Source organism: Galeopterus variegatus, unplaced genomic scaffold (genome assembly GCF_000696425.1).
Source record: "Galeopterus variegatus unplaced genomic scaffold, G_variegatus-3.0.2 Scaffold12045, whole genome shotgun sequence".
NCBI classification, from domain to species: domain Eukaryota; kingdom Metazoa; phylum Chordata; class Mammalia; order Dermoptera; family Cynocephalidae; genus Galeopterus; species Galeopterus variegatus.
In genome coordinates, this window is record NW_007738156.1 from 5,946 (window position 1) to 21,818 (window position 15,873).

The window sequence follows — 15,873 nt, forward strand, 5'->3', positions numbered from 1 at the left end:
GCTTCCTCTATACCTTCAGATCAATAACTTGCTAAGGAGCTGGGAATCTCAATGCTTCCTGCATATCAACTTAAGTTTCATATTTATTCAGATCAAGCATTGGCCTTACACAGCTATCAGTCTATTCCAGAGCTGGGAATAATTCGATCAGTACTTCTTTATACCTCTTGAATCCTGTTAGCTAAGAGGCCACCTCTGCAATCATCCTGTTCTCACCTAGACCTTTCCCCATTCATTGAAGATTTAAGCATCATTATGCAGATATCAGTATTCATGTAGATAAACCATCTAATACCTTGCTTAATCCTAAAGGCATTACTAAATAACAGAACTACCTCCAAAATCTCAACTCCAGGCATCCCAGATGGCTGACCACCTGCCTTCTATATTTCCAGCTCCTTCCAGTGAACCTTCAGTCTAATAGTTCTTTGGTCCCATGGGCACCTCCACTCCATGGCCCTGTTTACTTTCATCACCTGTTTACTTTTATCAGCCACCTGTGTCCCCACTTCCTTCCTTATCCAGCAGTGGCCCCTCATTATCATCACCCTCTGACATACACCTGCCTAGTTCAGGTCAAGTCTCAGCCTACTATGCATCTGTCCCCAAAGGGCTGAATGGGGCTGGGGAAAAGCCCCCCTCCAGAATGGCTGTCCTGACTTGAAACCTCTCTGTCTCCCTGGCATTTCTACTGCATTCTCCTGAAGAAGGCACACTCCCACTACCAAAGGTGTCTATTCCACACATATTTTCTCTTTAAACCTCCAAAATAACAGAACTACCTCCAAAATCTCAACTTTCCCCCACTCCTATATATCTTATATCACTGAGAAATTGGGAGACAACTTCCCACGCCTGCCACCCCCAAATGCACCAGTGTTCCCAAGTCTGCGTCATCAGCCCTGCCTCCTGTCCTGATGCACAGACGGACCACCCTTCCCCCTGTCTGTCTCCTCCCACCTCCCCAGCAACACTGCTCCTGCAACTCTCCTGGCTCATCTATTTCCCCCTCTCTAGTGGATTATTCCTCAACTTTCCCCCACTCCTATATATCTTATATCACTGAGAAATTGGGAGACAACTTCCCACACCTGCCACCCCCAAATGCACCAGTGTTCCCAAATCTGCGTCATCAGCCCTGCCTCCTGTCCTGATGCACAGACGGACCATCCTTCCCCCTGTCTGTCTCCTCCCACCTCCCCAGCAACACTGCTCCTGCAACTCTCCTGGCTCATCTATTTCCCCCTCTCTAGTGGATTATTCCTATTAGTGTATACCTTCTGTTCCCTCTTTAAAAAAACCTTTCCATAGATGTCACGCTCCCTCGGCCACTGTTCTATTCTTCTTCCCCCTTTTACAGCAAAAACTCCTCAGCAGAACCCTTTGTATTCGCTGTCTTCACTTCCCAATCTCTCCTTCTTGCTTTGGCCTGCTCGGGTCAGCCTGTCATCTCCACATTCCTAGGACACTGCTCTTGCAGCACGGCCACTGGTCTCCATGTGGCCCAATCCTATAGTCACAGCTCCAATCTCATCTGGCTCATCCTCTCAGCTCATCTCTCATTTCATATCTAATCAGCTCCCTCTTTTTGAACACTTCCCCATTTGGCTTCCAAGAAATGATCCTCCCCTGGTGTTCCTATATCCCTCCTGGCTGCTCCTTCTCAGTCTCCCCAACTGAGTTCTTCTCAACTTCCTGATTTCCACATGGAGGGTCCTGGTGCTCAGTCCTCAGCTCTTGTCCCCCTGCTGCCTACACACACCTCCTAGGTGATCTCAGTCAACCCTGGCTTTCATCTTTCCCAAACTTATATCTCCAGCCCAGACATCTTCTATGAACTCCAAAGTCATGGCTGTACCTGCCTACTTGACATTGCTGCTTGGGTGTTTGAAAGGCATCTCAGATACAGAACTTCTGATGTTCTTCCACCCCAAACTTCTTCTCCAGCCATTCACCTAGTCACTCAATCCAAAAGCCCAGGAATCTGCCTTCTCCCTTCTTCTCTCAAAACCCTCATCTATCAGCAAATCCCATCAGCTCAACATTCAACTCCACCACCATCTCTTCAGTCTAATCCATCCTCTCCTCAACTATAACCACATCCTCCCTACTGATAACCTGGATCCCACTCCTGCTGCCCAGCTCCCAGAATCTTTTCTCCCCATAGCCACCAGAATAATGCTTTACAGCTTGGGTCAGCTCATGAAACTTTCTGCACAAAACCTCCTGCTGGCTTCCTGTCATACTTAATGACATTGCAAGGCCCTAGTGGTCAGAGTCCTGTCCACTTTGCTAGCCGTCTGTTCTCCATGCCTCCCTTACACACACTGGCCTCTTGACTGTCCCTCAAATGCACTTGGCACCCCCCAGCTCCAAGGCCTTCTCATTGATGCTCCCTCTAACCGGGATGCTCCCTCTGACCAGGATTCTCCTTCTGACCAGGATACTCTCTCCACAAACAATCTCTTGGTCTCCTCCTCACACCATTCAAGTCTCTTCAAAAGCCACCTTCTTAGAGAGGACTTCCATGATGCCTTATCTAAAATAACAACCCACTCACACTTTCATTCCAGTGCTCAGCTTTATTTTTCCCTATAGAGCATTATATTATGTATCTTTGTCTATTACCTACATCCCCCACTGCACTGTAAATCCTGTGATGGCAGGTGCTTTGTCTTTTTGGCCCACACTTGTAGCATTAGAGTTTAGGATAGAACAAATTAGGCACTCGTTGAGTGAGTGGACGAATGAATCAATCAATCAATTAATCAACTCTTCATCGACTGAAGTTAAGAGTTGGACCCCGGGAGAAGTCTGTCTAGCTCTTCCAGTCTATATCAGAAGAGGGGCTATGTAACAGGGCCGAGGAAGCACACTAGAAACTCTGATTTCAAGTCCATAGCCTCAACCCCACAAAGGAAATAGCCCCCCAAATTAGGAGCATTTCTCCCAAGGGTTTGGCATTCCTCCTCTTTCATCTGCATCATCTTTCCTGTGCCTGTGCACGCAGTAGGTGGCTCTGAGCGGCAGAGAAAAATGTCAGCATGCAAAGCTGGGAACAGTTCTTCCTGCCGTCAGTATTCCCTTTCTTTCTGTATGACGGGAACAGTCACCACAGCATCTGTAGTTTTCTGTTTAGGTAGCATCTCATTTGCATGCTAAAACCATGTCTTTTTGCCTATTACTGATGTAAAAGATTGCTTATTTCTAATTATATTGCAGGCACTCAGGGAATTCAAAGAGCAGAAAATATGTTAGGAACAATTTACGAACTGTGGCTATTTGTGTACTCGCTCGCCTAGACTACAGCAAAAATAGAAAGGAGAAAAAAAATCACTCATGAAAAATACCAGCTCTCCCCAGCAGATCTCTGCTTCCACTCATTCTCCCAGTTCTAAGTTCAAGCCTAAACCCTAAATGTGAAAGTGTTTGTGAAAAAATATATATATTTTTCTCCATCTCTCCATTGTTTTAAGTGGGAGTTTAGAAATGAAACTTTCCCCAGTAGCTCCCATCCTGCCTGGGAAACCCCATTTCTCTCACACTCAAGTCCGTTTCCTTTTTTTAAAAAAGGGTGGAAAGGGAGGGGGAGCACATATTTCTCTGTTTTCATTAATTGAGATGTCTCAAGAGCTGGAAAATTCTTCCCAGAGTCACACAAGTCAGTACTAAATAATTATTCCCTGGATGTTGGGACAAAGATACTGTGTGTGAGATGGAAGACCTTTATACTCATCTTAGGACCCTGAGTCTAAACTTGTTTTTTTCTTCCTTTTAAACTTATTAAATTATAAATAGCTTGAAGGTCCAAATTATGCCTTCTGTTTCTTTGGTATCTTGCCACAGGGCTAAGAAAAGGACTGTACAGAACTTTCAAGTACTAACTTTGACTCCAGGAACCTTCATAGATCTGACAAAACCACTCAACAGAGCCTCAGTAAATGGCTCTACTCATTACCAACAGATGGGGCTAGTGGTTGCTTGGATTTAGATCAAGAGGTCTTTCCAAGGGTCTTCTGGAACCATCCCTAGCTGAGAGAACCTTCTAAGCATTTTATAAGGAATGATCTTTTCAGAATCCCATGCAGCAATTATCACTTTACCTATATGATCAGTTCTAAGCTTATTTCATTCGAGGTAAATGTTAGGTAAGAGTAACTAGGTCCAGTCACCGAGACATGGTGCTATAGAAAGAGCTCAAACATTTTCATAAGGAGGAATAATAGTCAAACAAAATTCTAGCAAACCCTTCTATTCCAAATATATGCTGACTCTGAATATAGAGCAAACTCCACCTTCCCATTAATAAAGGGAAAGTTGCCCAATATGACTATATAAACTTTTGGAGATGCAGATGTGAAGGTAACAGTCAAAGTCTATTTGCAATATTTCATTAATTTAGTTACATATGCATATTTAAAATATTATATGAAATATATTAAAAACACTGCTTTCGCTCATTCTCACATTTCACAAAACAATTTCATTCAATCTCTGTATCTTTGATGCTAATGCTGTTGCCTTTACGAGAGACTTCTTGAGTTATCAGACAATTTCAACAGCACATAATTTTTACTCCCATTTAAGTTATTTAAGACCTGTCTCTTTCACAACCCGCATATAATATTGTGGCAATAGTAATTTTATCCTGTGGAACAAGGACTCACTTTCACAGCACTAGAATAGTTTTTCGCTTTGTTTTTATCCATTCTATGGGAGTATATTTCATTTGCCCTAGGTGACTCCATGCTGTATTGATTAGCATGGCTTGGGGGCCATGTAAGGAGCAATGTCCTCTGACTCAATGAAGGGTTGGCAGCAAATAAACGCATGGAGCTAGGTGGTTGAGATAGGGCAAGACCAGAGGCAGGGAAACACATAAGGAGGTTGTTGGAATGGTCCAGGCAAAATGTAATGAGGGATTCAACTAGACCAGTCATAGTAAGAAGGGATTTGAGAAATAAAGCAAAATCAGAAGGGCTTGGTAACTAAGTGGATTTGGGGGATTAGAGAAAAGAAGGAAAGATACATGATGCTGAGGTTTCTGGCTTGAGAAGCTGAATCAATTTAGTTCTATTAAATTCTTCATGATAAGAGGAATAAAGGAGACAGAGAAAGCTGAGGTCAGGGCAAAAGATCAGGTAATATATTCCGTTTTAGGCCCACTGAATACAGCTGGTTGTTGGGCAAACAAGTAAATATATCCAGCAAAGGTGGGAATATTTGATTCTGACATTCGTGAAGGAAAGCTTAGCTGGAGAATCAATTTGGGAGGCTCAGCCTATAAGTTCTAAGTAAAACTGTGAGCCTGGGTGAGAGCCCTAGGAGACAATGTGAGTAAAATAAAAAGAGGGGTGCTGATAAAACGCTGGGGGTGGGGGACTAATTTAACAGATAGACAAAGAAAGAGGAGCCCAAAAAGAGATTGGTGAGATGTTGCCAGAAAGGATGAGAGCGGCTAACCACTGCAAACGCACTGGGAAATTCAATAAAGTGACTCACAACTTTCCACTGGTTTTGATGTTCAGGAGGTCACTGGTCAAGGGATAATGAGAAATGAAAAAAAAATGAAAACAGCTAATGTGGTCCTCTATTTTTAGAAGTTTTATTGAAAAAATAAGAAAACATAGTGGGTGGCAGCTGGGGGGTGGCGGTGGCAGAGTTGAGGGGAGACTTGTTTTCCAGATAAAAGACATACGAATGCATATGGGTGGACTGGAAGAGCCAGGAGAGAAGGGGATACGGAGAGAAGAGGATACAGAGAAAGGAGGAATAATTGACAGAGGAAACAGGAAGAGAAAGAGCTGACCGAGCCTGGCTGCCCGGGTGGGTCGGAGCCCTGCAATCTGCAGTGCTGCTAATTCCCATGAGGGCGTGTGGGAAAGGAGGAATAATTGACAGAGGAAACAGGAAGAGAAAGAGCTGACCGAGCCTGGCTGCCCAGGTGGGTCGGAGCCCTGCAATCTGCAGTGCTGCTAATTCCCATGAGGGCGTGTGGTCTTTCTCAGCAGCGCTTGGCAGCCCCTGCAAAGGAACAGATGAGATGGATCGTAGGGTTAGTCCAAGGCTGAGGTCAAAGGGCAGGGTATAAGAGAGGTGAAGGTTCTGGAAGAGAGCGGTCCAGATGACCAAGAAAAGGCAGGAAAGGAACCAGGGACGGGTGGTGTGATGGCTGTAAGAAAACATCCAGGGCAGAGGTCTCTGGAGGACGTGAAACAAGAAGACAGAAAGGTGAGGTCCGAGGATAACACAGTAAAGTTTAAGTCTGGATGGAGAATAAGGCTCAGGGAGTGACCCCGGCAGAGGATACCAAGAAGTGCCCACGTGGAAGCTGCCAGCGTGATGGGGGGCTGCTGTGTGTCCACCACGTNTGATGGGCCATAATAATCATATACATTGTATATTGACAAAATAAAAATTTTAAAAAAAATTTTTTTTAAAATAGCTTTAAAAAAAAATTAAATAAATAAATAAATAAAAATTCAAATTCAAATGCACTCAAAGTTTAACATCTAAAGTCAATGCATTCAGTTTGGCCTTTAACCCTTCAATCAAGGAATTCCATTTCAGGAGATTCATTCAGTAAGTATACTTGTAAATGTGTGATTGGATATCCCTTTAAAGTCATTCATTTCTTCATTGCTATAGTAGCAAAAGAAGTTAATCAATTGAAATATCAATAGAATATCATTCTATTCTATTCAATAGAAGTTGTTTCATTCTATAGAATACCTTACATCTATAAAAAATAATTTAAAGGCTTTTGTGTATTAACATGGAAAGATTTCCATTATACCATGTATTTAAGTAAGAAAAATGCAGAACAGTGCATATAATATAGTCCTTCTGTTTAAGAAAAAGATAAAATATTAGTCATCTAATTTTGTCTATATGTAAAAATGCATAAAGCACTAAAAACATAATTCTGATGGATGACTGAGCATACAAGGATCAGATGGTGAAAAGTTTTAAATGTATTTCTTTTTATACTTTCTGCTATTCAAAAGCTTTAAAAAGTCATAGAAATGAATATGTGTTCCTCATTTAAATATATACAAGTACTGCATACACATACAACTCATACAGTATATTTATCAATAAATGAATGCATATTGCATAACATATATTTCTCTTTTAATCATATACAAATTTTATATTTATATTTATTCACATTCACATTTAATTAATATTCATAATATATAAAATATAGTATGAAATAAGTTTATACAAAGTAACTATCATATAAATGAATACCAAGACAAAAAATTCAAATGTGTCATACACCAAAAGTGGTAATTTGAGGAAAATTTATAAGATTAAATGCATATATTTGAAAAAGATGGCTGAAGCTAAAGTTTCAACTTTGAAGGAATAAAACAAAATAAACTCTAAAGAAGATATAAAGATATAGAGAGAAGATATAAAGATAAAATTCAAAGATGTGAGTAGAAATTAATGAAATGGAAAGCAAATACAAAGTATGGGGGTAATTAATAAAGCCTCCCTCAAACACAAATTAATAAAATTATCACATTCTTTTAAAATTAATCAAGAAAAAAATAAGAGCATGCAAATAATATTAAAAATGGAAGAAGAGACTTTAGTAGATACAACTGAAGTAATGAAGATAAAAATACTACAAAAACATATCTGTAAATGAGATATTTTAGTAAAGTGGACTAATTCCTACAAAATCATCTGACCTTAAAAGAATAAAAAGCCTAGATGGTACTATAAAATTTAAGAAAATTAATCAATAATTTAAAATCTTCCAACAAAGAGAATACCAGGCCTAGATATTTTAACTTGAATTCTACCAAACTTTCAAGGAACAGACAATTCAGAAGAAATAAAACCTTTTTGGCAAGCAAAAAAATGTGACTACTCCCCAATTTACTTTATAAACCTAGTATAACCCTCAGCCTAACACCATGTAACATCAGTGCAAAAAATGAAAACTAAAAGGCAGTTTAACTAGGGAACATATATACCAAAATCTTAAATAAAACATTAGCAAATTGAACTCTTTCTTCTGTTTAAAAATGGATGGCCAAGCTTGAGTTTGTTTGTCAGAGCACAAAGGTGGTTTGATATTAGCAAGTCTATTAGTACCATTTTATCACAGACAAAAAGAGAAAAAATTATGTACTTACTAGATACACTAGATTAACTTTACTTAATATGTCAATTTACCGGATATCAAAATTTTTTGATAAAATTTAACATTCATTTATGATAACTCTTAGCAAGCTACAAATGAAAGTTAGTCTTGGAGTATCCACGTGGACTCAAATTAATTAGCTTTGCTCTTTCCTACCCTAGTTATATGTTAAGAAATAAAACAATCTGGCAGTAAACTTTATTGCAAATGGTGGAAGAGTAAATGCATAATCTCCTAAGTACTTATAATAATGAGTCACATGCATAGGCAAAACACACATCAGGTTAAGGAGCACCTAGGTCCAAGGGGAGAGCTATTTCTCCCATGGTGGGAGATGGTATGGCTTCACTCAAATCCAGCATTTCTCCAGGCATTCCTGAGAGGCTTTTACTTTGAACTCCACTGAAGAGTCCCTCAAGCAATGAGAAGAAATGTGAAAGGAACCCATATATTTGTGATTTTTCACCTGACACATTGTTCTGCACCTGACCTGTTTCTGATTCTATTGTTGCATCTTCCTTTCTCCAAGGACCCAGTCCCAGTTGAGGGTTGTTTAGTTTTTTCCCTCACAAAGTTCATTAAAGTTCATTACATTATAGGTTAGTTAGTGACTTTTGAACCTGGGATCCCAATGGGTCCTTTTGTTCACTTAATGAGATGATCCCTAAACATCTGTTGAAGATCAAACATATAATTTATACCATTCTCATTAACACAGAATTTGCAGGGAAATCTGTCTTTCTGTACAGAGGTCAAGATAATTGACTTTGCCCAAACCAAAGAGAGTTTCTCATAATCACAACAGTCTTTAATTCTTCTACCTACATAAGCATTTTCCTTAGAACTAAAGTCAGAAATTATCTTTTATTTGGTGTCTTTGTAAGACTTATTGAAGGTAAAGGACATTTGAAGAAGATTCCTGGGAAATCATGAGCAATGGAAAGCTAAGACACCTCTGCCCACTCACAGACTTGCCAGTGAGTGCAAGTGTGTGGATACACGAAAATATTGTAGTATGCACGGTCACTAACAAACTCCTGTTGGACACGGAGTTACCCTAAGGATCTCCCTGGTTAAATTGCCCATAGAAGCCATGAACAGCAATCTGAAAGGTGAGTATGATTTACTTAGTCATGCTAGCTGTCCTCCAATCAGAACCCAAGTATTTCAAAGTTACAGAGCAGAAGGCTTTGAGTTATGTGTTTCAAAACCCAGATCCTAAGTAATTATGAGCAATGTTTCTTCATAGAAATCACTACGTAAGAATCAACAGAATATCACTTTATTCTCTAACATGTGATATTGGAGTTTTAATAAGATTTTAGAAAGGTGCCCTTGGAGAAATTTTAAGGATAGGACAGTACTTTTTAGGGAAAAAATATATAGTCTCCCATGTATGAGATCCTGGGAAAATATTTTTTTCTCTCACTCCAGCAAAAATATCTACCTAATGTTTAGTTTTTGCTATGCAAGTTGAACATTTTTCTCCTATCACAAAACATACTTGAAAGGGTAAAACGTTCTGTTACTAGTAAGACAACTCAATAAATCAATGAACTCTTATATGCTATCCTGCATGAATTTACCCAGTATGTTCCAGATGTGTGTAGGACACTAATGGATATTGACTTTTGCAAAGGCAGAAGGTAAAATATTATGGGTGTACAGTCCTCGGACCAGGTTTAGGAGACCTTGGTGGACACTATCTGGGGGCGTTTTGGGACTGGCTCAAAAGACAAGTAGGAACAATGGAAATGCTTCTCAGCTTCTACATGTGATCTTAGTGTGATCATTCCCTGAGTGGTTCTACAGTACCTGAAAAGGAAGCAGCTAACATTCTAGCCATTATTAGATATCCAAGTCAGATTTCTTTCTGTAAATCCAGGGTCACCTGAGCATATGTTGGAAATGGACCCTGCACCCTCAGTAGGAAGGAAAGAACCATATTTCCCAGTCTCAGGGGAAACATATCTCAAGATTATCGTAGGAAATACCACAGTAGAGAACAAGAGAAAACCATTCATGTTCCAAACTAATTGGGGTCTCTTGGGAAGATCCTGTTTCATCCCAGTAACAAGAAAAATTGGGAGACCTAGAAACAGTGATTGCAAACGAGAAACATTTTAGTTGCTAAAAATGTAATTATTATTGTTGAAGAAAAACTGTCTTTCTGAAATGGTCCCTAAGTCAGAAATAAAGAAGCCTTGCACCGTGACTCACCTAGCTCCCTGATAGTTACTTGATAGATGGCATCACAAAGAGGACGTTGGTCATTTTCTCAAAAGAAAAAGAGGAGAAGTCAATTAGTCAAATAAGTAGTTGAGTAGGCAGTGTTTTGCAGTTGGGATTCTGTAGGCAGGCTGCTTGGGTTCATATTCCTGCTTTACCACATCTTAAATTGACAACCTCAGGCAAGATTCTTAATATTTCTGGACTTCAGTGTCCTCATTTGTAAATTAAAATTAAATTACAACCAGCCTCAGAGAGTTGCTTTGAGAATCAAATTAGATAATTCAAATGTTTAACATAGTATTTAACATTTAGTAACTGCCTTATAAATGTCACTATTATAAACATTCTTTGAAAAGATTTGTGAATTAAGTTGAATACAGCAAAAGGATATTCTTTGCTCTGGTATCTTACAGAAAAACCTATTCTTATTACACAAAATTTGTCATTAGACATGTACTCTTCAGTTAACAACATAAATATGCCTGGGATGAGAAGCGTATATATGATTATTAGCTTCTAAGACATTAGGTGAATTTATTTTTCAAATCTCCTACAATACTAATGGCAAGTTTTCCCAGAAGTAATGTAGAAACTGAGGAGAGATCTAGAATGGACTGAGTATCCTTGGAAGACAAAGAAACACATTAGAAGTAGCAATCTTCCTAATAGGTGAATAGAAACTAGGAAAACAAAGAAAAAATTTCTAAAAATTTTTTTCCTAACAATATACTGGGGAAAAAAGTGTGGATATATGATTTGTGAAATTTGGATTCTTCCTTTGACTTTGCTCCTAACAGGCCTGATGGTAGCTGATCTTCTGATTTTCATCTTCAAAATTAGGGGATTGGCTAAAGTAACCTTTAAGGTCTTTTCTGTCTCTCAATTTATACAGTTCCCTTAAGTCCTTGATCATTTTATCTATAGTAACCTGGTACCTATTTGGGTAAGATATTTTTTCTTTCTTCTTCCTTTATAATAGCTCAAAGAGAAAGACACAGGGTAGCATATACAAGGTACAAAAGAGATTTCCTCTTTTTTTTTTTTTTTTTGAGAAGTTTTAGTTTTACAAAAAAATTAGCAAGAAGTTCAGGTAGTTCTCATACCCTCCCCACACACACATACACAGTTTCTCCTATTATTGACATGTTACATTAGTGTGGTACATTTGTTACAATTATGGTTCAATATTGACATATTATTAACTTAATTTTACATTAGGGTTCCCTCTTTGTATTGTACAGTTCTATGAATTTTGCCAAATGCATAATGCCATGTATTCGACATTACAGTATCATACAGAATAGTTTTGCTGCCCTAAAAATCCTCTGATAAATTAATGAGGAGAACTAAAGGGAAGAATTATCAATGGGATTAAAGAAGAGGGCCCTAAGACAAACTCAGAAGAAAATATGAAAGCTGTGGTTGCTGAAGAGATGGGAAGTGAATGTCCCAAGGAACAATGTTTGAATTAAGAGATTTGGGCAGGGAATCATATCAGAAAGTGCAAACAGGGTAGAATACAAATGTAAAAGAGATTCAAAAGAATAAGTCACATGTTGCATGCAGTTGAATTATATCTATGACAAATAGACCTATCAACAACTACTATTGTTTTAGAATTAAAAGGACACTATTAACTCTGTATTTAGTTTTAAGAACAGCATAAAACTTAAAGTACATTCAAGTATATGGAATATAGTTAAGAGGCAAATCTAGAGATAATGTAAAAAAACATGTGGGAGGGTGTGAAAACTCTGTTCATGAAAATGAGCGGCAGCAAGTCCTAGAAGTAGAATTAGAAAGATTAAATAAAATTTACTTAATATTTATTCCGTATCGGGCATGATTCTAAGAGCCTAAAATAATTTGTTTAATATTTATCATAATCCATGAAAAACATAGTTATTATTGGCATTTCACAGAAAATGGAACCATTACTGAACCTCCCAAGGTTTCACAGCCATTAAATGGCTGACCTAGGTCCCAAGTCCTGATTTGTCTTATTCCAGAGTCCACACTCTTAACCTCTACCTCTTATAATTAACCCAGATGGTCACACTTCAAGAACACTCAGGGACAGTATCCCAAGTAGCCTCAGCCAAACTCCTTCAGAGAAAACGGGGTAAATCAATGAGCAAAAATGTAATCTTCACTTGTAAGCCAGCCCTTCCACCTAAAATCCTCTCTCCACCACCCCACTCGTAACCCCAAGTAGCTTTTTAAAAGATTAACTCTTATTTACTCTTATGTGCAGATGAAATAGCCTAGTGCAATTTGGAGTAGTTATGACTAAAAGTTATAATTTATCTTTCTTATCCCTAAAATTGACTCAATATACTGAAGTCCTTAATTGGAGATTTAAAGCTTAAAACATAAATGGACTGATGATGTAACCCTTCAGTTGCACTTTAGATATAATCAGTCAATCAATTGTCAAAGACAAAATGACTGATCTCATTCTTTCAATAACAATTTATTAAGTATCTGAAATTTGCAAGGCATAGAGCTAATCCTGGATTTACAGTGGTTTACAAAATAGATATGGTCTGTGTTCTCACGGAGCTTACTACATAATAATGGATGGAGGACAAAAGTATTTGAATATATGATTATAAATTATAATGAGTACCCCAAAAGAAATAAACAAAGCAGTGTGTTTATAATATGGAGATAGAGAGAAAATAGTTAGATAAGACTGTCCAGAAAGGCATCTTTGAGAGGGTCATATTTAAGCTGGAACCTGAAAAATAAGATCCATTCAGGAAGTAATGCAAGAATGTAATCAGAGCCCAAAGAGAGAAAAAACACTGCAAAAGCTCTGAAGTGAAAAACAAAAAAAAACACGGCATCTTCAAGAAAGTGAAGAAAATTAGTATAGCTGAACAAGCAAGAGATTAATTGGGAGCATTATTAACACAGCAACGTGATCTAATAAGCCAGCAATGTGATCAAGAAGACCTTATATGAAGGACCTTATAAACCAGAGTAAGGAGTTTGAATTTTATTCCAAGGGAAATGAAATTCCATTGGCTTTAAACAGAGGAATGGGTCTCATGTATGGTTTTAAAAGATCACTCTGGTTCTTTAGAATGAACGTGTGAGAGTGTTTTTGTGCAGTTTAGAAAAGGAATAAAGCAGAAAGACATGAGGTACCTTATAGGACAGTGTGGATTATCACAGCGAGTGAGGAAACAGAGGCTGAGAGCAGAAGAATTTTAACTTGGCAGCCCTAACTATAGTCAGCCTGGTGTACCTCACATAAAACCAAGATAATGCACACACCTGGAGGTATTATTTTTCATGAGATTACAAACCATGCACATTTTATGATAGTGTTTTTCTGTTCATTAACACAGATAATGTAAAACAATTTTTTGTTTATAAAAAATGCTTTTACTATTGAATTAATACTGCAACATATAGCAATAAGAATCATTAATAAGATCCTTCTGACTGGTTTCTAGTACAATGCTAAGCAGGAAATTCCAGTAGTGTTACTGGTTAACCACTCCACTAGCATTCCTGGCTAACAAGTAACTGATAAAGTCTTGGCTGAGTTAACGTTTCCACCTCCCCCCACTGCTAGCTCGTGCTGACAGGTCTTTCCTCTAATCTAATTTCTCTCTTATGTTTACACATAGACCAGGCCATAGTCAGAAATCAGTGATGAAAAATTATACAGCAGTAACAACATTCATCCTGGTGGGATTAACAGATGACCCAAATCTACAGATTCTACTTTTCATCTTTTTGTTTCTAACCTACTTGTTGAGTGTTGTTGGGAATCTGACCATCATCACTCTCACCTTGGTGGATTCCCACCTTAAAACACCCATGTACTTTTTCCTCCAGAATTTCTCAATCTTGGAAGTCTCCTTTACAACTGTCTGCATCCCCAGATTCCTCTATACAATGGCATCTGGAGACAATACTGTTACCTATAATGCATGTGCCACTCAATTATTTTTTGCTGTTGTTCTGAGTGTGACTGAGTTTTTTCTCCTGACGGCCATGTCCTATGACCGTTATGCAGCCATCTGCAAGCCCCTGCATTACATGACTATCATGAACAACAGAGTCTGCATCAAGTTTCTCATTGGCTGTTACATAATTGCTTTAGTAATCGTCATCCCACCATTTGGCATGACCTTTGAGCTTGAGTTTTGTGACTCCAATGTCATAGATCACTTTGGCTGTGATGCTGCCCCTCTCCTGAAGATTACCTGCTCTGACACGGAATTTATAGAGCGGTTTATCTTAACCTTGGCTGTGTTGACACTCCTGTTCACGTTACTGTGTGTGATTATGTCCTATACATATATCATCAAGACCATTCTCAGATTCCCTTCTGCCCAGCAAAAGAAAAAGGCTTTTTCTACTTGTTCTTCTCATATAATTGTGGTTTCTATCACTTATGGAAGCTGTATCTTCATCTATATTAAACCATCTGCAAAAGAAGGAGTAGCTATTAACAAGGTGGTGACAGTACTTACCACCTCAGTTGCACCAGTTATGAATCCCTTCATTTACACCCTGAGAAACAAGCAAGTGATACAAGCTTTCAAAGACATGATCAAAAGAATTGCATCTATCTCAAAGAACTAAAAGACTACTGAGTGCAAAATGACAAATTATAAAAGAATTCCTTATCTTCACCTTATTTTTCCCTGATTTTATATTAGTCATGATTTTGATAAATCACAACCTCCTTCTGTTACACATACAGCCCACTATTGATACAAGTATTAATTGACCTTTTTAGCTCGGTCTGTTCCCAAGAACACATAGAAATAAATCTTCAGCAAACAATCATAATGTACCTGTTATTACAGAAGTAAGACATGTAGACAACAGCAATGTACTGTTATACTAGCGCCTGTCTACTCCTCTTGCACTGACTGATATATCATGATTTGAGTCCCAAATTCATCAGAAACATCAGCGATCATGATCTCTGTCTGCAGGAATAACCCTGTGATCACCCTGTTTGATAAAACATTACTCTATCTCTCCCACTATTCAGGGAGATATAAATGTAGACTAACATTTTTCTCTAATTCCATTTGCTTAAAAATTATACAACTTATATTTATAAATCCCCAATTCTGTATGAATAGAATTTCATGTTTCTATCATTTCTTTGTGTATCTGTGTATGTCTATGTACGTTTGTTGCCCTTTTGAAATGTCAGCTTAATGGGCTTAACGGGTTAATAGGATGAACAAAATATAAATGGTAGTTTATACTTATATTCTGTCCTGATATCCAAATTATTCACCATAATAATCTTTCTAATCATTTTTCTAAACATTTTAAAACATTTCTAAACATTTTCCTAAGTACAAAAATATTCAATCTGAATCACAAAAGCTTACAAAATTAACCAATGAATAAAAAATCCAAATTTTTTAAGTGCTCAGTTTCTGTTTTTTCAACTTATCTCCTTTCCTCAATAGCTATCTCTTTTCTCATAATTTTCT

General features: G+C 38.0%; 1 protein-coding gene across 1 annotated transcript; it reads left to right on the forward strand.

The window, feature by feature from the left end:
• The first annotated feature begins 14,059 nt into the window (after positions 1 to 14,059).
• Positions 14,060 to 14,998, forward strand: LOC103610916 (olfactory receptor 6C2-like). The gene has a single exon (XM_008594975.1). The coding sequence runs from the start codon at positions 14,060 to 14,062 to the stop codon at positions 14,996 to 14,998; it is 939 nt and encodes a 312-aa protein (XP_008593197.1).
• The last annotated feature ends 875 nt before the right edge of the window (positions 14,999 to 15,873 follow it).

Bases quoted from the DNA above. Each gene is read 5' to 3' on its own strand.
- LOC103610916 (XM_008594975.1), top strand. From the start codon at position 14,060: ATGAAAAATTATACAGCAGTAACAACATTCATCCTGGTGGGATTAACA.